The 26,328-nt window shown below is 37.4% G+C and overlaps 1 protein-coding gene across 1 annotated transcript; it reads right to left on the reverse strand.

Annotated features, from left to right (window-relative positions):
- Nucleotides 1-1,020: 1,020 nt before the first annotated feature.
- On the reverse strand, nucleotides 1,021-12,983 carry LOC131147971 (calcium-transporting ATPase 4, endoplasmic reticulum-type-like). Its single transcript, XM_058097672.1, has 8 exons — nucleotides 11,091-12,983; nucleotides 10,425-10,497; nucleotides 10,183-10,304; nucleotides 6,330-6,611; nucleotides 5,830-6,207; nucleotides 2,475-2,584; nucleotides 1,948-2,176; nucleotides 1,021-1,824 (listed from the first exon to the last, which is right to left on the reverse strand). The coding sequence occupies exons 1-8, from the start codon at nucleotides 12,507-12,509 to the stop codon at nucleotides 1,243-1,245; spliced, it is 3,195 nt and encodes a 1,064-aa protein (XP_057953655.1). The 5' UTR covers nucleotides 12,510-12,983; the 3' UTR covers nucleotides 1,021-1,242.
- Between the last annotated feature and the right edge of the window lie 13,345 nt (nucleotides 12,984-26,328).

Below are 26,328 nucleotides of genomic sequence, written 5' to 3' on the forward strand. Positions count from 1 at the left end.
GATTTGGCCAAAGCTGGGGGTCTTGGGGAAGTGGCTTTGGATGGTATGAGAGAATGCCTTTTGAGGAAATCAATAGTTGATTTGAAATGCTTAGAGTAATCTAGTAAGTAGGACGGAGATGGTGGTGAATGAGATGGAAAAGAGGAATATGATGGAGTTTATGGAAAGGATTTAGGGACATAAGGAATTGGTGAAGAATGATGAAGATCTCGTTCCATCTGAGACAATTGGTCTTTGAGTCTGTTAATCTCTGTCTCCTTTTCATTGAACATCGATCCATAATATCCTGCGTCAATGTACTGTTTGAGCTCAGCATCAAGACTATTGATTTTCCTTTTCAGGCTAGAGTACATATCATCAAGTCTGGAATCAAGACAATGAAGTCTTTGATTCATCTGAATACCTTAAGAAATGAGTTTATCAACCTTATGACCAATGAAAGATAAAGTTGAATTATGAGATTTGACATTTTGGGTTTGCCAATTTCATCGCTTTCTAAAATAGTGACGGAACAATTTTCAAGTCAAAGGGCAAAAGAGTTCATTGAAATTGTTCATTTGTAATGCAAAAAGCAATTTTGCATCTGTCATTTGGATGAATTCCAATTGCCAAAAGGCTCATTTGAGATCAAACTTGGAAATTGAACTCATGGGTTTCAGTTTCTTGATGGGGGTTTAACCAGTTGAATGCTTATTCTTGGAACATATGGTAACCTGTATACTCAATGATGATTGTTGATGATGGTCATTTGGATTTTGGTTCATATGAATTAGGGCTGAGCTTTTTGATTTGTTAATTGCCTTTTTTTACTCGGTTAAGGTGCCAGAGAGGAACCACACTGACAATGTCATTTGCTCCAACATAAAAAGACCATATATAGTTTAAGGTAAACTGAACTCTGACAATGTATCTTACATTAAAAATGAAATATGTGATTTTGAGTTTTGAGATATTCTTAATTTAATTTTTTATTCCTTTCTATTCCTATGCCATTTCAATTCACAAATCAAACACAACATAAAAGAAGATTAACTTTCTGTCTGGGCCATTTCTACGGTAAAAGAGTAATACAAGTCTGTCTTAAAACAAATTTATCAAATCATTCAAGGTCCAACCAAACCTTCCGCATTTTGAAAGGAAGAGGATTTGAGGGGGACCAAGACTTTAACAGATAATCCCGCAGCATGAATACTTTATAAATGGCAAAATCTTCTACGCCAATGATCTCCTTTGTTCAGTCTTTTATTCTGCCTTGTGCTTTGAAAATTTTGCACAAGATGTACAGAATCTATCCGTAAACCTTCCAATGAACTTGAGAACCTCATCGATCAAAATCACGGGGAAAGTAATGGCTAATACCAAGAGCCATTCATTAAGGCTGAGAGGAACAATGCCAAATACTTGAGCAAGGAATGGAACATAAAGGATCAAAAAGTGCAGGCCAAATGAGATGGACATGGCAACAAGAAGCCATGGGTTGACCCATGGAGGCATTGACAAGAGGCTGCCATCCTCGGAGAGAGCATTGAGGGAGTTAAACATCTCAATGGCAACCAAGACAGTGAGGGAGAGAGTCATGGCTTTGATTTTCCCAGTCGTGAAGTACTCACATGGATCTCTGTCAAAGTTGAACACTAGATTCCCTGCTGTGAAAGGTGATGCCGAGAAACCCTCCCAAGAAGAGCACTGATCCCAGTGGGAAAGCTGGGAGTAGGTGACAAGACTATGCCCATCTCCACTCAGGTCAATGCCCAAGAAGGTGTCGTGGGTGTACCATATGATAAATACTCCTACAGTAGCTATACCAACATAGGACCCAATCACCTGCACAAGGTTAAAAATGAAGCAATTACTAAGAATGAGCAAATTCCATCACATTTTCTTTCACAGAATTACTGGATTAGGAATTTAGATAAAGAGTCACTGTTCTTAAAATGTTTGTAATACCAGATAGCGGAATAAAATCCAAGGATTTATTAATGAATCGTTGCTTCTTCGAGGGGGTTTTTTCATTATATCTTTATCTGGTGGATTGAATCCCAAAGCTGTGGCTGGAGGTCCATCAGTAACAAGATTGACCCACAGCAGTTGCACAGGGATCAGACCTTCAGGAATCCCCAAAGCTGCTGTCAGAAATATAGAAGCCACCTCACCAATATTTGAGGAAATCATGTATCTGCAATGGTGTGGGTCATATAATTAGTTAAAATAAAAGGAAAAGTTAACAAGATATAATTTGTCCACCTAACATATAGAACAATAATGAAAATACACAAAAAAAATTCAAAATGAAGAACATTGATGAAAATTTTCCAGGGATATAGCTCCCAATTGAGTTGGTTCCACTACTGAAAGTTACGAAGATTAGGGTAGTGTGTCACATAAGACCTATTCAAACCAAAAAGAAGACCCTGTATTTGCTTCATTTTGAGATGCAATGCAATATTTAAACTAACAAAATAATCAAATCAAACCTTATAAAAGCTTTCATATTGTTGTAAATCGATCTCCCTTCACCAACAGCTGAAACTATTGTACTAAAATTATCATCTGCTAACACCATGTCAGAGGCTTCTTTTGCAACCTGGAATGAGAGGACGAAGGGGTCAGAAGCAAGAAAAATAAAATAAAATAAAATAAGCAGATGCATTTGTCTCAAAGCCCATTGATATAGGACAAGAAGCAGGTATTTGGGTGGATCATTTCACAACCCAGTTTGGAGGCCCATGTTGAAGAATAGGGTCGATGGATTATTGGGTTCTAAACCCAAATGTGCATTAGTATGTTTAATTATGTGAGCATAGTTTACTTGTATTAGGATTACATATTTTGGAGGGCTTGCTTGTAATATTTGTGTATTTTAAAGGTACGTCTGTAATTTCATCTAGCTTTAGGGATATATGTGTAATTTCATGTATCAGAGGCTTTCTTATAAATACTGTGTATATAGAAGTTGGTTGTTGAATTTGAATTTGAAGGTGAATATGTGATTTAGCCCCTTGTATCTCCTCGATTCTCTCTTCCCCTTCTTCTCCCTCTTCAATTTCTTCCAATTTCTCCTCATGGTTGGAGATCCTTGATGCTGTCCTGCATCATTTGTTATCAGAGCCAAATTTGATTTCCATTCTTCCATTTTAATCCGTCCATTTCCCCCTCAGTCTTCTCTTCTCTTCTTCCTCCTCTCTTCTTTCTTCTCTGTTCTGTTCTCTAATTTGTTCTCTTCATCATATTTCTCCCTTCTTCGATCTTCTTTCTTTCCTCTTCTTCATTCCCTCATTTCTATATCTCTTTGAATCTTAACTTCTTGTTCTCTGCCCTAAAATTGCAGTCACACTCCACCCCAAAAAAATAAATAAATAAAATTGAAGAGCAGCTGATCTTTTTCTAAAATTCCATTCATGTCCCCATTTTTTGAACACCCAGTCCTTACAAGATTTTCATGAAACCTCCCACACCACATCATTATCAGAATCCCTCGAAACCCTTTCTCCTAAAGGGCCCATGCGCGGCCAAACATTTTCCAGCCATCAACCCCTTTTAAAATCCAAACTTCCCAGGAAATCATTCTCAGTTCGACTCACCACCTGTAGAGCTACCACCTTCCAGAAAATCATTGTTGGCAGTACATGCACCCTACGTTCTGGCAACATGCATATGACTGTACCCAAACACTCTGCATTTTCCAGTTTTGCGAGATTTTGCCTCCCAACTATATTTTGGGTTTTATTCCACGATATTTTGATATGCAGCATGATATTTTGTGAACAATTGCAATATTTGCTACAAAAGGCTAGAAATTGAAGAATTAGTGTAGCATCAGCATTTTGGATTGTGGATTTTTCAATGTCAGCAATAACAAACAATTTACATTGCTGAATTTGTGAATTTGCTTACTTTTTGCATGGGCTCTAGACCACATGTGAATTGAAGATAGTTCTTGCACATTGGGAATTGGATATGTGGTTTGCAAGAATAGATTGTGCGCCTCCCAATTATTAGCAGCGTGTTCATCTCCAGCACTTAGATTTAAATTTTGAAGCAAAAAGGAAAAACGGTGATAAGAGTGCACTAGTAGATTCTATCATTTGGCTACTTGTGACAACATAAAATGGAAAGGGGATGTGATGACAACTTTGTAGAGAAAAGGGTCGAAGCCAGCTATTGCCTCCTAATTTGTTGCATTTCATCTCATTATAGTTGGGGATGCAGTACAGGTTGCCACTGACTGAGGAAGGTATGCAGCAGAACATCAACCCTTCAATTTGAGAACACTAGTGGAGTTGTATGAGAAAAGACAGTTGAGCAATAGGGTAAAGGAGTTCAGATTAGTAACCATTGGAAGATTCCTGAGCATTCCAGAACAACTTCAAAGGACCAACCGTCATTCAAATGCTTTAAATGTCAAGATTTTGGGTATTGAGCTGCACAATGGCGAACCAAGTCATGGTTGTTGCAGAAAAAGAAGAAGAAGAAGATGGTGGTGGTCGTCAAGCCGTTGAAGCTGAAATAGAGATCCCAAGTGCCTTAGAAGATGACAATGTGAAAATCTGTTTAGTGCTTCAACACATTCTCTCTTCCCACAAGGTTGAAGAAAAATAAGAATGAAGGTTAACCATCTTTCAAACTCAGGTGGTTTGCCAAAAGCAGCTTTGTACTTTGGTTGTCGATCTTGGTGGTTGTACAAAAGTAGTTTCTAAAGAAGCTATGAAGTTAAATTTGGAGGTTGAATCTCATCCTGATCCACACAAAATTGCTTGGGTGAATAATACCAACTTAAAGATCCATGATAGTTGCTTACCAACAAGATTGATTCCATTATGGAGACGATGCAATGTGATTCCGTCCTCTAAAAAATTTTCATATCCTTCTGGATCATCCATGGTTGTTTGACAGGACAGCATATGATGGATATGAGAATTCTTATTCCCTCACTACGAGTATAAGTTGATGCCATCTTGAGCTCTTCCACTCACCAAGTTGAAGAGTACAGCCAGTTCCTTATGAAGCGAGATAATTCTATTCCTGTTCATGGACTCCTTGGTACCTTCCCCAACTCAACACAGTTGAGTTCTTTCAAAAAGAGAGAATTGATATAGGGCAAGAAGCGAGTACTTGGATGGATCATTTTGATCCAATTTGGAGGCCTATGTCGAAGAATAGGGTGAATGGAATATTGGGTTCTAAACCAAATGTGCTTGGTTAGTTTTTTAATTACGTGAGTTTAGTTTGCTTGTATTAGGATTATGTATTTTGGGGGCTAGTTTGCAATATTTGTGTATTTTAGGGGTATGTTTGCAAGTTCATCTAGTTTTAGGGCTAAACGTTTAATTTCATGTGATAGAAGCTTTCTTACAAATAGTGTGTGAAGCCATGTGGAAGTTGGTTGTTGAATTTGAATTTGAAGGTATCTACATCCTCTCTCCTATCTTCCCCTACCTTCCTGTCTTTAATTTCTTCTCATGACTATAGATCCTTGATGCTGTCCCGCATCACCCATGCAATCCAAAAATCATCATATGCTAAAATGCATTTGTGCTCATGCATGTCTGTGTGTGTATGCATATATTTTTACTGGATAATGCACAATCTTTGCCTATGATGGCTACAGGCTGCAACAAGAATGGTAATATGGTTCAAATGAAGGTTCAAAAAGTGCAAAGCCAAAAATAACTTAGTTTTGAGTGTCAAGAAAGGGCCTAAAAGTTATGGTTTTAGAGAGAATATTGCCATTGAACAGCAAGGAATATGTAAAGCAATATACAAATAAATGTACAACTGAAAATCACAAAATAACTTTACTGAAACTCTGGAAGTATCTAAAGCAAATACCTCTGTCCCAGCAATTCCCATTGCAATGCCAATATCAGCCAGCTTCAAGGCAGGTGCATCATTCACTCCTTCACCAGTCATGGCAACCACTTCGCCACCTTCTTTAAGCAACCTTACAATCTCTTGTTTATGTCTCGGTTCAGCCCTAGAGAACAGGAGGCCTCCGCTTTGTCTTAAATAACTTTTTGGATCAGAAAGTTCCATGAACTCTTTTCCTGTCACGCTTTTTGAACGGATATCTTCATGAAGACCAAAAACACCTATTTCACGACAAACAGCCTCTGCTGTATTTTTGTTATCTCCTGTAACTACCATGACTTTGATGCCAGCTGCTTGACAGTCTTCAATCGCCTGACGGACCTCTGGCCGGGGAGGATCCTTTTATAATTTAAAATATAGAAATGCAAATTCATCGGGCTGAATATTATTAGGAAGAAAATTCATATTTAGACAAAATGGGCACAAAAGGTAAAGAATTCAAACAAACAGAGTCAACTCACCCTTAACCCAACTAAGCCAGCAAAAATGAGTTTACTCTCAATTGAAGAATAATTGGATGGATCAAGTAAAAGTTCATGGGCCGGATGGTTTTCATCACCATTATACGTATCAAATTTTACGAGGTCCTCCTTGTATGCAAAGCCCAGACAACGTAATGCACTTGTCGAAAGTTCCTGAAGGCTTTGTAAAATAAGATCTTTTGTGTTCTGATCAAGGTCTACAACAGAACCATCAACTAGCTGAATATAAGAGCTTCTTTCTAATAGGTTTTCTACAGCACCCTGCCATAAACAACAGTTTAATTAAGCCATGATTGCTTCAGCAAACTGCCATGAGCAGAAGAGCAGAAAATCAGTCACTGAAAAGAAATGCATGCCAAAACTCATTAGGTATTTTGTTAGTCAATGAACAGGAAAGTAATATACTAATATCTAGAGGTCACCTGAAAATATAATATTGGATTATTAAGGGTTTACCCAATATATGTGATCGAGAAAGAGAATCTTTTATTTGCCGATGACAGATAAAAACAAAGAAAAAGGAGGTGATTTATTCTAACCCATAACACCCCCACCCCCCCCCCCCCCCCCCCAACCCCAAAATTCACCTTAGCCTGGTCCCTGGGGCAGGGGAAGCTCACGAAGATTACACATTCATTCCTCCTGAACTTTCTAAGCTTCTCACACCCAAGTTCTACATAACACCAATTTTATCAACAAAAATTTATCATTGTCATCATCAAAGCATGCCAATGAAAATATATTTTGGCATAGATTACAAAGCTCCGGATCATTAAGCTTATAAATGCAATGACTTAGAAGAAAGGTTGCTTAACGTGGAGACCTGAATATAGTAAAAGCAGAAAAAAGAAAACTAGCAGATAGACCTTCCGAAAGAACAGAGGGGGAAGCACCACAAAACCATACCTATGGAAGAAGATGAGAAAAAACACAGACAAGTGATGGTTCCTTCCCTCTCTTCCTCTTCTTATAAAACTGGCAGGGGCCACAAAACTATGCTGCACAACAAGTTGGGAAAAAAACAAGAAACATAAAAAGTGATGGCTCCTTTACTCTCTTCCCCTTGTTATGACACAACTCCTCCACCCCACCTCTTGTCATAACACTGGGAGAGGGGGAAGCACCACACAACCATGCTACAGGAAAAAAATGGGGGGAAAAAACCACAGAAAAAATTAAGAGCGATGGCTCCTTTCTCCCACACTCTTGCGCCATGGAAAGGCTAAGCAATTGACAAGATCACATTTCCTTTGACTAAGAGCACAAAAAAAAAGGCCAATCAAACCACCACAAAGAAAGCTATACAGGAATATCCTCAACAGCTAAAGGAATATTTTAGTACCACCAAGAGAACACACCTATTGCAAAATATCTTTAACAAAATAGATATATTAGACCCCATTTCATTAATTCACACATGTTTACTGTTGGGAAAATCTTGTAGGGTAGCCCATATGGTAAGGGTGAGCCCTCAAGTCAGACGTCCTGCTTTTGATTCCTCGTGGGATTAAGCATGTATTTAAGTAGGCACTAACGGCATGGGATTACTGCATTAGGTGTGTCAAAGGAAGCTGCTCAATTTATGGCTGGGCCCCTCCTTATCCAAGAGAGGGAAAAAATTAGAGAGAGATAAGAAGGAGAGGTTTGGTCGGGGGGAAGGGGCTGATGAAGCATAACAAAGCTGGTTTTAGTTTTTTTCCACCCTCATAAATATATTATCCAATTTAACAATAGTATCCTTGGACATATTGACAAAGTGCAAGAATGATCATCGAGCTGATATAATCAAACAAAAGTATCAAGATCCTCACTCTAATTCGAGTTGGAAAACTCACTCTCTCCTACATACCTTCTCTCTCTCTCTCCTAAAAATGCTCAAACAGATGTAGCATTATCACATCTATTGGGAAACAGATAAATTCTTTAGTAATTTGGATTTCAAGAAATTCGCACTTACGATACGTGATTCGATTCATATGACTTGTATCAATTCCACACCAAATCAATTTGAATCCTACTAGAGAATCTAAAAACAACTGAATCGTTGCCCGAATCTATCAATTCACCTCATGCATCTAATGAATTCATATGAATTGTATCAATTCCACACCAAATCAATTTGAATCCTACTAGAGAATCCAAAAACAACTGCATCATTGCCTGAATCTATAGATTCATCTTATGAATCTAAAAAATCGATATGAATCTATCAATTCACAAAACTCTAGCCTATCATATCCTGACAAATCCGACTACTTTAAAACCCCCCAAACAACATTTCTTCTCTCTTTTATTTTTTGCTTTTATTTTTACATAATTACCTTCCAATCCTTGTCAAGTTTGTGCTAAAAAGAGGAGAAAACAGTACTTTAGGTCATATGTTGCCATCACAAAATCATTCATCACTCTGGGAGGAGCATAGTGCACTGCAATTGTGAAAAAGTGGCAAACAACTCATCAGCTAAGGTGGTACTTATGTTTTGTTGTGTTGTTAAGATTCAAAAGTTGTTTTTTTTTCAGTAGTTTTTTCAATTATTACCATTGTTCAAGTTTTTTTTTTTAAAAAAAATTAAATCTAAGAAAGAATAAGCATGAAATATTATTATTTTTTAATTGTTGATAAAACCAAAGTTCAGTTTCTTATTGTTTTTTTCTTGACTCCTTGCCTTAAACAGCATTAAGTTCATTTTTTTAATTAATATTTCTTGACTCATTCCCTTAATTTTCATTCGTTTAGGGAAAGCATACATATGCAATATGATTTTTTTATGGTCAAAATTTAAATGTAATCCCCTATTTTGCTTGTTATTCATATATCAATATATACATGCCATTTCAAGATGATTCTGGAAATTTGTACCAAATCTTACAATTCGATTCAATTCTTGATTTCCAAAATTGGAATTTTGATTCACGAATTGAATCTCGATTTGACAACTATGGCGTGAACAAACAATAAAAAATGTGTGAAATGGAATTGCATAATTTCATTTTTCAATCCGAAATATGATATGTCGTCCAGCACCCTCAGATGAGACTACCGAGTACTGACAGCATTTATCTCTAAGTGCTAATGCAAAATAATTTTTTCAGAACCCTACCCACCAAACGGACCCATTGGTAGAAAATACCACCTTGGGCTAGACTAGGTTTGATAAAGCCCATTAACCAAGCAATTAAAATTCTTGGGGTTAACCACTTGGTTTTCCATGGAAGGAATAAGTTGTTAGGAAAGGCTAGAAAGCCTGCTCTCATATGCATACTATGTGTTCTCATTCTGCGGATCTATGATATTCATCCAAATGCCCAAGAAACTAGAGATCCATGTGGTAATTTCAAAAAATATCAGGTCAATATTCTATGGCCTACATGCATGAAAATATCTTCAACACACCTGGGAATGGGTAATGTCATGGGCAGAATCAGGGTAGTTGGAAGGATAGAAGGCTAGGTGACACACACACACACACACACACACACACACACACACATAAAAAAAGACTGGCTCAAATTTCATTTAGCTTTCATTTCTGCTATATTGTCTATATCTGACAGCTTCTCTTGTTTCACCAACTTAAATTCAAAAATTAGCTTCAGAGCTCATATGCCCCCTAAATAATGGTAAGACATGAATATGATAAAATTTGATTTGCATGCATAAAGGGAGAACTAAAGGTGAGAATATGATGATTTCCAGTTTAAGATCATAAATGCAAAATAATTTTAAGTTCTCGTGCCTACCAAGTCAAGGAGGTCAGCTGAACCACGGAACAAAACTGATTGATACCAAATGCTGAGCATATAGGAATTAAGAAGATGGATGGTAATGTACCTTCACTAGCAATGACTTTCTTCCAGATTGGGCATTCACAATAACTCCCATGGACTTCCGATCACGGTCAAATTCAAGAGTTGCAATTCGACATTCAATACTATTCCATATTTGACAACAACCTTTAAAAAACAACAGATTTAAAAAAAAAAAATGTTAGCACCAAAGCAAAACATGATTTTTTTTTTTTTTTGGGAGGGGGGCGGGGAGAGGGGCTGAAATAAGGAGGATTTGCAACATACGTAGTGCATCGCTCTGATCCTGAGATGGAACATTATCTAAACCTCCAGGAACTCCCATTTTCTCAACCAGAACCTGAAAAGACAAGGAACCAGAATCAGGTCCTCAATCAGTTACTACAACCTCCTATCCAGATGCACTCCCATTTCAGAATCTCAATTCTGAGATAGACCTCTAATTTAATTTACCAACTTCTCAGGCGTTGCTTGGAGAAAACAGTGAGTCCACTAGTTTATATGTTAGAAATATATTTTGGGTGTGTGTATGAATGCAAACACAATTAAATATATTTAGGAGCAGAAAATAAATGCATAATGGCTTCTGCTGTACAACTTTATGCAGCAATATCAAATCATGTTTCAGTTAACATAAATGCCTGAGAAATTTGGCAGCACCAAAGCAAAGACAAGGACTTATGACTACCACTTAATTAACACCAATTCAGGTGCACCCAACATCTAGAGAGACTGGGTTCAATTCTAGATATATTAACTACTGATGATTAGTGGTAATTTGGTAAAGATGGTGACCTGCCCTTTGCCCTCGCTTAATTTCAGCTATAGGATTATTAAGCAGTCTGAATTTCAACTCTATGAGCTACAAGGATCTCATGTATTCCAAATAGGAAAATTATGGAAGGAATCAGCCCAAATTGATAAATTTCTTACCTTCAACGCTGCCTCAGTAGGAATTCCATTGGCGACATATTGATTTCCAGTTTTTTTTTCTACACTAGCGTCATTGCACACAGCAGCAATCTTTGCAATCATTTGAAGATTTGCATCCATTTGAAATGGCCAGTCTGGTATTCTGCCATCAAAAGGATTATATGTTGTTCCTTCAATGCTAAAAGTCCGAAGAATATTTTTCCTCTGACCCATAGCTACAAGCTTTGCCGCCGCCATCTGATTGGTTGTTAAGGTACCAGTTTTATCTGAACAAATCACAGTTGTACAACCAAGAGTTTCAACACTAGGCAACTTTCGAACGTATGCATTCTTCTGAGCCATCTTTCTCGTCCCAAGAGCCAAGCACGTCGTGATCACAGCCGGCAGACCTTCAGGAATGGCAGCCACTGCCAATGCCACTGCAATTTCAAAATAGTATGTGCACTTCTCAAACGAGAACTTAAAATTCCTAGGCCACCCATCAACATATTCCCATGTCAGAAAATACTTCAAATTTATAAGCCAAACCAACGCACAAATTACTCCAATTATAGCGGTCAGAGTCTCTCCAAACTCATTTAACTTTTTCTTCAATGGAGAATCTTCCTCACTCTGCGATGCCTCTTGGATCTGCGAATGAACCTTCCCAATCTCCGTACTCATACCAGTCTGTGTAACTAAACAAATACAGTTCCCATTCACCACAGTTGTACCCGCGAAAACCATACACTTCTTCTCTAGAATATCTGAATATTCTGGAACAACCTTCACAGTTTTATTAACTGCTTCACTCTCCCCAGTCAATGAACTCTGCTCAACCCGGAATGTCGAGGTTATCAAATTCAGAATCCTCATATCGGCAGGTACCTTATCGCCCACATGAAGCTCAACAATATCCCCAGGCACAAGCTCCTTTGCCGGAAAATTTGGAACCTTTCTGCCATCCCTAATCACCGTCGCGTGCTCAGATTGAATCTCTTTAAGAGCCTCTAACGCCTTCTCAGCATTGTTCTCCTGCCAAACCCCAACAATTGCGTTCACAATCAAGATCAAAAATATCACCAGAGGCTCCACAAACGCCGTTATCTCCATCTCGCCGCCTTCGTCGCCATCGTACCACGCTAACACGAACGATATAACGGCGGCAGCGAGCAAGATCCTCACCAGAGTGTCGTTGAACTGATCCAATATCAACCGCAGGATGGACGGGCCCTCGTGCTTCTCCAGATCGTTCCAGCCGAAGATCTCGCGCCGCCTCTCGACCTCTTCCGCCGACAGTCCACGCTCCCTTTGCACCCCGAGCTTCTCTTCGCATTCGCGACCATCCGTCGACCAAGCGGAAAACGTGTCCCGGCTCACCGAATTACCTAAAGTACCGTCTCCTTCTCCGTAGTTTTGCCCTCCTCTTCCCATCTCCATTCGACTCAACAGCAAATTCCCGAACAAACTGGATCTGAAAATCAATCTCAAAGTAAAATTTTCACGATTTCATAATCCAATTTTGCAAAGACAGACAGGAAACCTCACAATCGGGAGTTCAAGGACGTCACGAAATTCAACCAAAGAAAAAAAAAGAGAAATGGCTGATCAGAACTCAGAACACAAGACCTCTGCAAATTCGAAGAAAGAGCATCTAGATAGAGATTGCGTTAGGGTTTCGATTTATCAGATTTGGAGACACAAGACCTCTGCAAATTCGAAGAAAGAGCATCTAGATAGAGATTGCGTTAGGGTTTCGATTTATCAGATTTGGAGGGCTCTGGAGAGAGAGAGAGAGAGAGAGAGAGAGAGAGCGAGGAGAGAGGAAAGAGAGTGTGGAAGCTCGGCTGCTTATTTTTGGTGATTTGGCATTTTGGCTACTGTTTATGAAGTCCAAAGACGAGCGCTTCTATAGGTCTAAAAGTCGCCTCCCCTTCTTTCCCACTATCCTGCGTCGTTTTAGAGGCCGCGGGGCCACATGTCATTGTCCAATGGAATTTATCCACGTCAAAAAATGGCCAGCATCTTCAACCGTTGATCCACGTGGCAGTTACACGTGGTACGGTAATTTGACTGTACTTTCCCGTGGGGCGGTGGCCAGCGACGAGAGGCCGGCCGTAGGTGACAGCCTGTGGTGTAGTCGATACTGGAGAATATTCCACTATTTTTCAAATTAAATAAAATAAAAGATTACTGTTAGGTGAGAAAGAGGGATTATTTTAACTATTTAGGAAGTTTCCTCGTCCTTTCCTTGGTAATAAAGAAAGGGGCTTTTAAACGATGCGGTGCCCTTCTTCTTTTTTTATTTTTATTTTTTAACGTATTGTTTGTTGGTCTTAATTAAAATTCATATTTTAAATTTATTACCTTCCCCCCTCCAAAGAAAAGAAAGATTATCTAGTATAAATTTCTAATTTTGTATTTGGATTTTAATAGACTTGGCAAAAAGATTTTTCTTTTAAAAAATTATACAAATTTCTATTAGATTTGTTAAAAAGAATGTAAATATTTCCTAAAAATTTTAAGAACCTATATCTAAGGTTATTAAAAAAAAAACACACACATACAATCCTTCAGTTAGTTTTGCAAAAACATAAGTTTAATGAGAGATATAAGTGCCTAAAAATCAAATGTCAAAGGAGGTTCATGAAATTCTGGAGTCCATGTCCAGAGTCTGTACAAATTTTAAACTTCAATAGATGTTTATAATTTTCTTATCGGACCTCAAGTAATTCATTACCTTTGATACTTGACAATAATATAAAAAGAGATGGATTCGTTTCAAGTAAGTTAGTAAAGTGTCTAAAGGGTTTCAGATACCATCGTATAGAAAATCGTGAGTGGGTCTGAAAACACAAATGAATAAAATTTTTCATATTTGATTACCAAGAAAAGTAAAAAGAAAATTAACTAGCGAAAAACGTAATTTTATACATCATTCATGTTTAATTTGTCTTATTTTATTTTCTTAAAAAAAAAAAAATTTATCCAAACATGTCATAATAGTTTGAATCTTAACTTTTTAACTTGTAGATCTGGAACTTATAAAACATAAGGAAAATATAATTTATTTATTTTTTTTACTTTTTCATGTTTGGTTATCCACAAAAGTAAAGAGAAAAATAAAATGTGTAACAAATAAATGAATAAAATTATGATTAATATTTAATTTTTAATCACATTTGATCATTTTTTACTTTAAATATTATTTGATATGAACATAAAATATAATAAAAAAATATATTTTCTCTTTATTCTTTTAAAACAAAATTCAACTCAAAGATGACCATAATCTCATTGAAATAATACTTACTTTTATCAAACATGTTTGCTGCTACCAAAATTTGTCTTGAATAATTTGGATCAATGACAACTTCAATCACTTGTCAAGAATGAAAGAAAAACTGCTTGAAGGACTCGGAGTGTACTTTAATGACTGTTTTGATGCCTTAATTAGGAAATTTGGAAGAATTATACATTTATAACGAGTTAGAATGAGATAAGATGTCTTAATTTCCTTAGGAGGTCCTTTTTATAAACATTGGAGATATCTCCTTCTTGATTTTTCTTTTAATGGATATTCATTTACATTGTAGGGGTTACATTTTGATTATAGATATGTTATTAGGGGAAAATTATACAGGGAACCTTCCCATCCACGTGAATTGTCATTAGTGTAAAGTTTAGAAAACAGACACACGGACATGTGGAGGGGGTGGTTCCTTATATAATTTCTTGTTATTAGGGAGTGAAGATAATTTCTCGTTATTAGGGAGTGAAGATTGGTATGTTATCCCTTACTTCAATTAACGAACATTACCTTCTTTCTTTTGCTTCATTGATGCGTTTTCCTTTTTTGATCTTATATTGTTGTGTGAATATCTTGATTGCTTATTCTAATTTACAGATTTTAATCAATTATAAATGAACCACAATAAGAATATGATTTTATCTATGCAGCAATTACAACCACACCTAACCAAAACTTGCTTATTTCAACGTGTTCGTGTGTGTCAAGCTTGATCAAGAAAATATTTATTCACCAATCAACATTTAGCAAAACCACAATAATTTCAGCAAAATATAAACATGCAAAATCACAAAAACCACAAGAACGCTTTTACGTGGTTCGACCCAAAAATTGGCCTACATTCACGGCAGGAACTCACCTTCAGAGACACTTTATTAAAGACGGTGGAAATAAATACATGTATACAAATTTACCTCTATGGCTTACCAATCTCCTCTGAAATCAGCTCAAGAACGATCCAAGAAAACCCTCTTCGCACCTGCGAAGAACCTTAGGCTTCTTACTATCTTCCTCCCTGATTTCCATGAAAGAAACCCTCTCAAGACCTAGATCTGTGTTTACCTTCCCCTTACCCATGCATGAACCTCCGCTAGTAGCTCGAGATCCCCAACGCCGAACCCTCCTCCTGCTGTCTCCCTCTCTTTTGCGCAGCGGCTGAAAGATCTCTCTTGGCTAGTGAAGACTCGGGTTGCAGGTGCTCTCTCACAGGCGAAGGCTCTCTCCTGAAATCTGTTCTAAAGTAACCAAATTAAACCCCCCCCCCCCCCGCCCCTATTGTTTCAATTTACAACTAATTAAGGAGCAAATTAAATCAATGCCCCCCAAATAGAAAAGAAAAGAAAACAGCAATCGTTGGATCTCTAATAAAATGGATGGCCTGGATTCATGCTTGACACTCCAACAATTCTCCACCTTGGCAAGCTTGTGACTCTTGCACCTCCTTAGCATCTCCTATGGCAGTTCCTGCAAAACAAACACTAGCAACTTCCAAGCTTAACCAAGTTTGAACAATGTTCAAACTTGGATTTAGGTATTGCGTTAGTCATCATATCAAAAGGATTATCCTCTATTGGAATTTTCCTTACTTCTATTTCACCACTAGAAATAATATACCTCACAAAATGCAGCCTAACATCTATATGCTTGGACCTATCATGATAAACATGATTCCTAGCCAAATGAATAGTGCTTTGATTGTCACAATAAATTATAACGATTCCACTACATATACCTAACTCTAGACACAATCCTTTTATCTATATAGCCTCCTTAAAGGCTTCAGTCATGGCAATATATTCAGCCTCTGTGGTAGACAAGGCTACCAACGACTGCATGTGTGATTTCCAACTAATAGCACTACTTAAAAAAGAAAAGACCATACCAGACAAAGACTTCTTGGTATCTAGATTTCTAGCATAGTTAGAATCTACATATCCTGTTAACCCTATTTCACAATGCATATCCCTTTTTCCAAATATTAATCCTTGTTGTTTTGTTCCAGACAAGTATTGAAAAATTTGTTTCAAAGCATGCAAATGTGGTTTTCCAAGTTTGCTCATAAATCTACTCACTTGACTTATAACATAAGATAGATTAGGTCTAGAACATACCATAACATACATTACACTACCAACCATACTAGCATAAGGTATTCTATTCATAAACAGTGACTCATTTTCAGTTTCAGGATACTGTTTTCGAGATAATTTAACATGTTGTGCAACGGGAACAGAAGTAGATTTAATATGACTCATTCCAAATCTTTTTAACACCTTTAAAACATAAGACTTTTGAGACAAGTAGAGAAGCTTTTTATTCCTTTCTCTAATTATTTTCATACTAAGTATTCTTTTGACAGGTCCTAAGTCTTTCATTTCAAATTCAGATTTAAGCATGCATTTAACTTGATTTAACATATCCAAGTCTCCTCAAGCAACCAACATGTCATCAACATATAATAGCAAATATATATGGCATTTATCACATGATTTATAATAAACACAGTCATCATAATTGCTTTTACAGAAATAGTTTTGAATCATGTAAGAATCAAATCGTTTATACCATTGTATAGGTGATTTTTTCAACCCATATAAAGATTTCTTTGATAAACATACATGATTTTTATTCATTTCTGAATCAAAACCCTCAGGAGGTTGCATATAAACTGTTTCTTCTAAAGTACCATGCAAGAAAGCAGTTTTAACATCAAGTTGTTCCAAATGCAAGTCATGTATAGTAACAAAAGATAATAGAATTCTAATTGAACTATGCCTCACGACAGGGGAAAATATTTCATTATAATCTACCCCTTCACTTTGTGTAAATCCCTTAGCCACTAACCTAACTTTATACCTAGGTGGTTCAACTCCAGGGATTCCCTCTTTCCTCTTAAAGATCCACTTGGATCCTATGAGTTTCTATTTTTCCGGTCTAGGTACCATCACCCATGTCTTATTCTTATTTAAAGACTCCATTTCTTCTTGCATTACAAGAATCCATTTTTCAGCCTCTTTACTATCCATGGCCTCTCTAAAAGTCTTAGATTCCACCTCAATTTCTGTTTCAACAACAGAAAGAGTAAAAAATTGTCATATCAGCTTCCCCATATGTTGGCCTTACAAGGCTTAAAATCTTGTTATCTTGTTTTGATGCTAACAAACAAGTGAAATTTAATGTATTTGTGTGAGTAATGATATTTTAGGGCTTATATATGAGAAAGCAAAGGTCAAAGTGTTCAAGAGGATCAAATGAAGCTTAAAAGAGTCCAAGCATAGATTTAAAGATGATATATTAAATCTTGAAGAATATGAAGACATGAATGAGTTGTTGAAAGCCAAGGAATACTAAAAGATCCACAGAAAGGCAAAGTGATAAAGTTCAAAGAATATGAAAGTTTGAAGAAAAGATAGAAGCTTGAAGAAACAAAACATAAAAACTTAAGAATGAGAAAAGTTTTAGAAGTTTTCATGTAAGTACTTTAAATGTTTAAAATATCGTTTGCAATATTTTGAAGCTCTTAGGTTAACTTCTTGGACCTAAATACCTTTTAAAATATCTTTAAAATAATTTTATAAAGTCAAAAATTATTTTAAAAGGGTTAGAATCATTTTTAGAATAAAAAGCACCAAAAAGGGTTTTTCTGTTTGCTGTCAGTTTTTATATAGTCGTATTCAGGTGTATTTTTCACTATCAAAACTTCATTATTTTAAAAAATTATGAACATGAAAGTTGTAGGATTTTATCTTAGATTTCATTTGACACCAAGAACACCTAATTTGGAATTATATATAAAAAGTTATGTCTAAAAAACTGAAGTGGGGTCACTGCTGTCAGTCAGCTGAACACTGTTCACGGGAGGGACTTCAGATGTCTGAACAAGTGACTTCAGTCGACTGAAGAATAAGTTCAGTTGACTGAAGTATTTCCAGAACAGGCAAAAAGTTGCAGCAGTGAGTTCAGTTGACTGAACTTGTGACTTCAGTCAACTGAACATTGTTCAACGGGCAAAAATTTTAAAACTCTTGTTTTTAAAATATAGCCGTTTAAGCTCTAAACTTTCCAAAATTTTGGGAAACACTCAAAGAAAACTTTTGCAACATGGAAACAAGTTTGAAATCCTATAAATACATGGTTTTGAAAATCAAAACATATCCAAGAATTGAAAAATCTGTTTTGAGAAGCTGAAAGTATTCTTGTTCTTCCAAAAGTTCTCTTGCTCACTCATTGCAAATCTATTTTGCTGAGAAATTCTGAAGTGCTAATTCTTCCTCCTTTGAATTTCTATTTCTAATCCTTATCTAAGAAGGATATTGGTGAATTCTACACTTGAGCTTCATTGTATTTCACATTGGTATTTTACATTCAAAGTACATAGTGCTGAAATTGTACTAACTTGCTCTTTGAGAGAGTATACTTGTATGTAGATTATATCTTGTTTCTTATTGTTCTTTGACGTTCCAAGGGTTGTTTGGATCATTGGCTAAGCAAGGAAATATTGCTTAGAGAGGCGGGCTCTAGCCTATGTAAGGAGTGACCGAACGAGGGAATATCGTTTGGAGAAGGCGGGCTTTAACCTTAATCAAGGAGTGTTGTAATCGGTATTGTTCCACCCGTCAATGGAACTGAACTAGTGAATTCTTTGGTGGTTTTCCAAAGGCGAGGACGTAGGCTGGGTATAAGCCGAACCTCGTAAAAATCTCTGTCTTATTCTCTTTTTCCCTTACTCTTTATTTTCAGCATATTTAAATTGTGTGGATGGTTTAAAATTTGGGAATCATATAAACTACATATATTTGGAAAATCAAACAAACTTAAGGTTTAATTTTGATTTGGGTTGCGGAAACCCAAAGGGAGTACGTTGGTGACACCATATCTTGCGGAAACCTTACGGGAGTACGTTACTTGGTTAACATCCCAAAGATAAATTTACTAAGAGTTTATTTAAGTTTTAAATATTTGGAAAGAGTGATTTGATTCATCTATACAGGGCTTTACATCAGCAAGCATAAATTTTCATTCATTACAGGGCTTGGTTCAAATTTGGCAAATATAAACAAACAACCATCTTGAGTTGTTATATTACCAAAGTGCTAAATACTTTATATCTTGGTCTGGTTGTTTGTTGTTTGACTTATACTTGGAAAATAAATTGATTGTTTGGTTTGAAGATTGCGTTTAATTGATTGGTTGTTTAATTAAGTTGTTGTGTGATTGGTGAAATTAAACAAATAAGTTAAAGAATTGGTTAAGTGTTTAAAGAAGTTAAGGATTCTTAAAAGAAGTTAAAAGAAAGTTTTAAAAGCCAATTCACCCCCCCCTCTTGGGAAGCTATTCCTAATTTCACCATACCTTTGAGGAGGTCTTATGACCCTCCTCTCCCTATCTCGTGATAGAAGGTAGGTTTTACTTAATTCAGAGGTTTTTATTTCTGAGTTTTGCCCCTCCAAATCTGCAGCATCTGTTTTTAATGGCTATGAGAAGTGGAGGGTTGCTCCACCTCAAGCTGCAGGTCACTAGTATCAGAGTGAAGAGACCCAAACCTGTATAAGTTGGGTTCGTCGACGAAGGGTCACGTTTGTCGACGAAGGGTCACGTTCGTCGACGAAGTCCTTCAGATCCTCATCGATGAAATTCAGAGCCTCGTCGATGAGCAAATACCGAGCGGATCAGAGAAATATCCGGTACTTGAACTCGACGACGAAGGGATGGCCTTGTCGACGAGCTATGTGGCGGATTTGTCGATGAAGAATCCGCCTCGTCGACGAATTGGATTTGGTCAAAGGTCCTATAAATATCCAATTTGAGTTGCTTAAGAGCTAAGTTTCTCCCAAAAGCTCTCTCTCTCTCTCTCTCTCTCTCTCTCTCTCTCTCTCTCTATGATTCTTCATCGTTCGTCGTCCGTTTCCAAAAACGGAGGGTACTGCGTGGATCAGAAGAGGAAACTCTACAATTCTAGTGGATCGGATTGTCGTTTAGGAGATTTTCTGGTCTTTCCCAAAAATCGAGGTAGGGATCTGATCTTAATTTTGATTGGATATTTGGCTAGTAGTAGAAAATATAGTAAGATTATGTTCTGTGGTTTTAGGTTTTTGGGATTTTGAGTTGTCAGTTTGGTTCGTTTTCATACGAAGTTTCATTTCGAGTGTAAGGTAAGGGGAATTTGATTACAATAACATTGGAAAAACCAAACCACTAAAAAACTAGTTTATGTTATTATGTATGATTTAACTGCTTATTTGCTAAATTCTACCAAGTAGCAATGCCAGTTTTACGATTTTACGATTTTTGGTAAAAACGAGGATTTCGGTGTTCGATCTCCAAACATTACAAAAATAATTTATTTGTATGTATACTATAGTAGGAGATGCTCAAATCCTTTACTTATTCATTTAAATGATGTTTACTGGATTTCTATCATTTAGCGGGTTTTGGGATTAAACTTGTGTGATATATGTTGAAATTGAAATGTATGAATTTTCTATACTATTGATATAGATTATGGGAATGAAGTTCCAATTTGTTATACTAAATATGTTGAAATGGAAATGTATAAATTTTCTATATTATTGATATAGATATGGGAATGAAGTTCCAATTTGTTATACTGAGGATGTGAAAAAGGGAGGTCAGTGATACACCGAACTGAATCAGTAAACAAAAAGGGGTAAACTGAGTGGAAAGGCGCCGATTTGAACCCAATGTGATTATCTAAATTTGTGAAAAATACTGGAATTGCACAGGTTACTGTTTTGCTATAAATTGTATATATGATATTGGAACCACAGCTTGTGACCAAAAGAAGTTGAAAGAAACTTCAGAAAAAGGGGTTGAAAGATACTCCAGTTCGGAGGTTGAAATAAACTCCTAGGGCTAGGTACCGATGCTGGCAGTGCAACCATACATGAGAAAATCAATATGGGTATATTAGATGGTCGACTTGCGAGGAGTTAGTAAGCTGCTGGTAAAAATAAACCAGGGGACGGTTGGATCATAAAATATGCTCGGCTTTGTCTGCACGAATAGGACACTATCAAAGGCAATCAGTGCACAAACCGTGCCACGGGGTAAACAGGCAAATTGTCATATCAAGATGGAGGTGTTCTAATAATCATATGCATGATTTAAATATTTGATGTGCAGATAAATGTTATATGGTACAGACCGTGCCCGTATGTCCTTGTTTAGGGTGGGTTGTTTACGTATCTTGAATAGGTACAAGTATTTGGTATAAGTGAGTGACACCTGGGTCCATATAAAGGGCCAGGTCGTTACAGTTGGTATCAGAGCCATAGCCAGTCGAAAGTATGATTTGTTTCATGCTGCCTGGTTAGGGATATGTGCAGAACATAGGATTTCCTAGTTTTGATAGTTTAGAATATACCAGAGTATAGGACATTGATAAGACCTTGAGTTTTGCTTTGTATACTTGGAGACGTAAATCCATTGATAGACTTCTGTGTTTTTCTGGATCAATCGAAAGGTTCAAGAAAATCACTGTGATTACGCGTTTAAATTGCGTAATTAGGTGCTTTAATTCATACATTGCGAATTATATTTTGTATTTAAATGCCTAATTACTCTCAATATTTTAACATTGTGTTCTATTTATAATATTTGAGTTTTATTGAGTAATTTATGAAATTTTGGTATTTTTTATTGTAAGGTAATTATCGGAAGCTAAAAACCGACGACACTTTTTAATCTATGCGTAACTCTCTCATCCAACCTTCGATTCAGATGATTTAGGATGCCATAGAAATATAAGAAAATGCTCTAAAATTTTCATGTTTTGCATTTTGCGAAATACTAGATGAATCAAGATCGAAATTAGACGTGAAGTTAGCATACGCCGTTTTATGGATTATTTCGACAATTCTTCGTAATCTTGGCATAACTTTCTCATATGAGCTCCGATCAAGTCGATTCAAAATTCAAGGGAAATTTGAAAAAGATCTATACACCTTTCTTGTTTTAAGATTTGAGAGTTACGAGTTGTACGAGGGTCGAAAGTGGACTTGAAAGAGGAGGGCAGTTCGTGTACCTTTGAAAAAAAGAAAAAAGAAAATAAAAAATAAAAAAATAAAAAAATAAAAAAATAAAAAAATGAGATGTGACCTAGCCATGCAGCTGGGTCAATTCAGTAGGATGAGGCGTTGGGTACAAAGAAAAGGAAAGAAAGAAAGGCAAGGAAAGGAAATGAAAGAAAGGAAAAGAAAGGAAAGAAAAAGGAGGTTGGAAAAGTCAAAGGAAAAATAGGCTTAGGGTTTCCTTGTGGGAGGCTGTGGGCAAGAAGGTTGTTTTGGATGGGAGAAGAGGGGGCAGCGTGTTTTGGGGCTGGAGATTGAGGCCACACCATACAAGAGAAAAAAAAGAAATTATTTTTTTGGTGAGACACGGAAGGGAGGCCGGACCACACAGTTTTTTTTTGAAAAATTATTTTTTGGGAGATTTCTTGTGATTTTCTTTTGGGGGTGCTGCAAAGATACACACACAGCCAGGAAAGGAGAGTTGGAGAAATGCAAAAATAATATCTTTTCAGAATCAGAAGGCGGCGAACAAAGGCGGTGTTCGGGGTGTTCGTGACGCGCGACGGCAGTGCTGTGAGTGTTGATCTTTCCCGTACGCTCCAAATAGAAGAAAATATGGTGAAATCTGTTATGTTGGATTTAATTTTCGAAATGAACTAAATTTTTGTATTCTAGGAAAACGATGTAGCCAGTTTCAAACTATGCTTACTTTTTGATGCTAATCTGAAGTAGTTTTCATTAATGTTTGTTTGAGTTATTCTGTACCTAATGCTTTTAATTAATTGGCCATTAATTTAATGATTTTAGTCTTGTGATTTGCTACCGAAAGGGGGGATTATAGGATAGATCTTGGATAATTCAGCGTAGGTAAATATAGAGATCGAAAGACTTGTATAAACCTACGTAGCATTAAAAATCAAGGGTCTTACTGCATTCTTGCATTATTAATTTGCATACTCTTATGTTAAATAATAAACAAGAATAGGTTCTGATTGACTATCGAAAGAGGCTTTTGGAAAAATTGGCGATTTGCTAACAAATAGAGAAAACGAAGTTGAATTAGCTAAATGAGTAAAGCATAGTGAGAAACTAGGTGAAATCGGTTTTCTAAAAGTTTTCACCATCATCAATTTGACAAGCGGTATCCAGTTTTAAATTCTCTTGAATAGTTTATTTAAAGTAGCTTTGTTTGAATTTCGCAGTCTAAAATTATTAATTTGTCTAAATAAAATCAAGGTTAGTAAAATTTCGGTACTTGGTAAAATTAAGACATCAATCCCTGAGGACGATACTCTACACATCATTATATTATAAAACTACCATACTGTGCACTTGCAGTTTGCACTGGTCACACGACAATCTATTGACGGTTTTGTTTCCTAGTAGAAGAGTGGAACTTGAGTTAGAATGAGGATGTCAAATTTATGGAGTATGTCAATGTTAAGAATGTGAACTTGGAGAATTGACCTTATATTATGATAGTAGTAGTGACGGGTAGGCTATTACTTTCTAATGGATTCTCGTAAATGTTTTCAGGATGGAATCCAAGGATATCACTGCCAACGTGGGTGGCAGTAGTAGTGAGGGTGCCGGCCCTGAGGCTGGTAATGATTCCACTAGTGTGTTGCGTGACTTCGCACAGCAGCTTATGGCTAAGGTAGTGCAGACGAATAGGGGGCAAGATCGTCCAACGACTGAGTTGGGTTGCTCTATTAAGCAATTCACCAGGTTGAAGCCCTCGACTTTTGTGGGTAGTGCAGATCCAGTTTGTGCTGAGAATTGGATCCAAGAGATCGAGAAGATCCTAGATGAGTTGAACTGCACTGAGAGGAAGAAAGTCACCGTCGCCACGTTCAAGTTGGCAGGGGAGGCTGAGAGATGGTGGGTGTCTGTAAAGTAGATGGAAGAACACCGACCGATACAAATAACGTTGACGTGGGCCCGATTCAAAGAGCTCTTCTTTGAACATTATTTTCCGGTCACAATTAGAAATGCGAAGATGGAGGAATTCATAAATATGACGTAGGGATCGTTAACAGTGCAGCAGTACGCTGCCAAATTCCAGGAGCTATCCCGATTTGCTCCATTCGTAATACCGGATGAAGCAAAGAAGGCCTGGAATTTTCAGAGGGGACTGAGGAGCGAGATCCGTAAGCAGACGCCGATCTTGCAGTTGCAGGACTTTGCCACGTTGGTTGATAAAGCCACGGTAGCAGAAAAGTGTTTGTTGGAGGACAGAGAGGTTCAGGTCACGAAGAAGAGGCCAGTGCCTCCTAATTCTTTGTCCGGGACCGAGTAAGTGGAAGAAGAACAGTGGTGGTATGTCCCAGAATACCGCACGTGTTCAACATATCTCTTTGTGTGGTAAGAAACACCATGGGCAGTGTTGGCTATCTACGAGGGCTTGTATGCGGTGCTGTAAGCAAAGATATCAGATAAGATATTGTCAGATGTAGAGGAATAGTGGAGCCTCGCAACAGAAATACATAGGGAATGCTCTGACACAGCGTGATGGTCAACAAGGGGGTACGACCTAGGCTAGGGTGTATTCTCTAACTCCTGGTGACGCTGAGAACGCTGGTGACGTAGTCACAAGTATCATTTACATGCTTTCTTATAAAGCTGTAGTATTATTTGATTCCAAGGCAACACATTCTTTTATTTCCAGAGGTTTTGTTAAATTGTGTTGATTAGAAGTGCAATTGTTAGGTTATGAAATGGTAGTAGCTACACCTTCCGGGTCTGCGGTCGGGTGTAGCAGTGTAGTACGTGACTTTCCGGTTGACATACAGGGGAGGATACTACCAGTTGATCTTGTGGTATACTTCATGTATGACTTTGACATCATCATAGGAATGGATTGGTTGTTTGCTAGTTATACCAGTATTGATTGCCACATGAGGGAGGTGTTGCTCAGACCGCCAGGAAAGCAGGAATTCCAGTTCCTCAGATCATGTGTGCGTTCTGCACCACGAATCCTTTCTGCTATGCAAACTAGGAGGCTACTTCTTAGGGGGTGCTAAGGATATCTGGCATTTATGAAAGACACGCCAGCAGAAGAATGGGAATTTGAGATGATTGTTGTAGTGCGCGAGTTCCCAGACGTGTTTCCAGAGAACTTGCCTGGTTTACCTCCAGACCGTGAAGTGGAATTCGCTATCAAGTTAGCTCCAGGTACGACGCCGATATCGAAAGCTCTGTATCGTATGGCTCCAGCTGAGCTAAGAGAGTTGAAAGAACAGCTTCAGGAGCTGCTTGACAAGGAGTATATTCGACCCATTGTTTCTCATTGGGGAGCACCAGTGTTATTTGTGAAGAAGAAGGATGGGTCGATGAGGTTGTGCATCGACTACCGAGAACTGAATAAGGTGACGATAAAGAATAAATATCCGCTACCTAGGATCGAATATTTGTTTGACCAACTTTAGGGCACACAGGTTTTCTCTAAAATTGACCTAAGGTCTGGGTATCACCAGCTGAAGGTGAAAGCGGAGGACGTTTCGAAAACTGCATTTCGAACCTAGTATGGCCATTTTGAATTTATGGTTATGCCTTTTGGTTTGACTAATGCACCTGTAGCATTTATGGATTTGATGAACAGGGTTTTCCATAAATATCTAGACCGGTTCGTTGTGGTATTTATCGATGACATCCTAGTGTATTCTAGGAGCGCTGTAGAGCATGAAGTGCATTTGAGGCTAGTATTACAAATGCTTAGGGATAAGAGGTTGTATGCTAAGCTAAAGAAGTGCGAGTTCTGGATGGAACAGATTGCATTTTTGGGGCACGTGGTGTCTAAAGAAGGTGTATCGGTAGACTCGAGTAAGATAGAAGTAGTAGTGGACAGGGCGAGACCGAAGAATGTTCAGGAGGTCAGAAGTTTTTTGAGTCTTGCAGGTTACTACCGTCGGTATGTGGA

Source organism: Malania oleifera, chromosome 2, assembly GCF_029873635.1.
Source record: "Malania oleifera isolate guangnan ecotype guangnan chromosome 2, ASM2987363v1, whole genome shotgun sequence".
Taxonomy (NCBI): domain Eukaryota; kingdom Viridiplantae; phylum Streptophyta; class Magnoliopsida; order Santalales; family Ximeniaceae; genus Malania; species Malania oleifera.

Bases quoted from the DNA above. Each gene is read 5' to 3' on its own strand.
- LOC131147971 (XM_058097672.1), bottom strand. From the start codon at position 12,509: ATGGAGATGGGAAGAGGAGGGCAAAACTACGGAGAAGGAGACGGTACT. The intron at 2,585-5,829 runs GTATTTGCTTTA...CTCTCATTCCAG, and splicing joins TGGGAATTGCTGGGACAGAG to GTTGCAAAAGAAGCCTCTGA. The intron at 1,825-1,947 runs GTATTACAAACA...AACCTTGTGCAG, and splicing joins GGATTTTATTCCGCTATCTG to GTGATTGGGTCCTATGTTGG.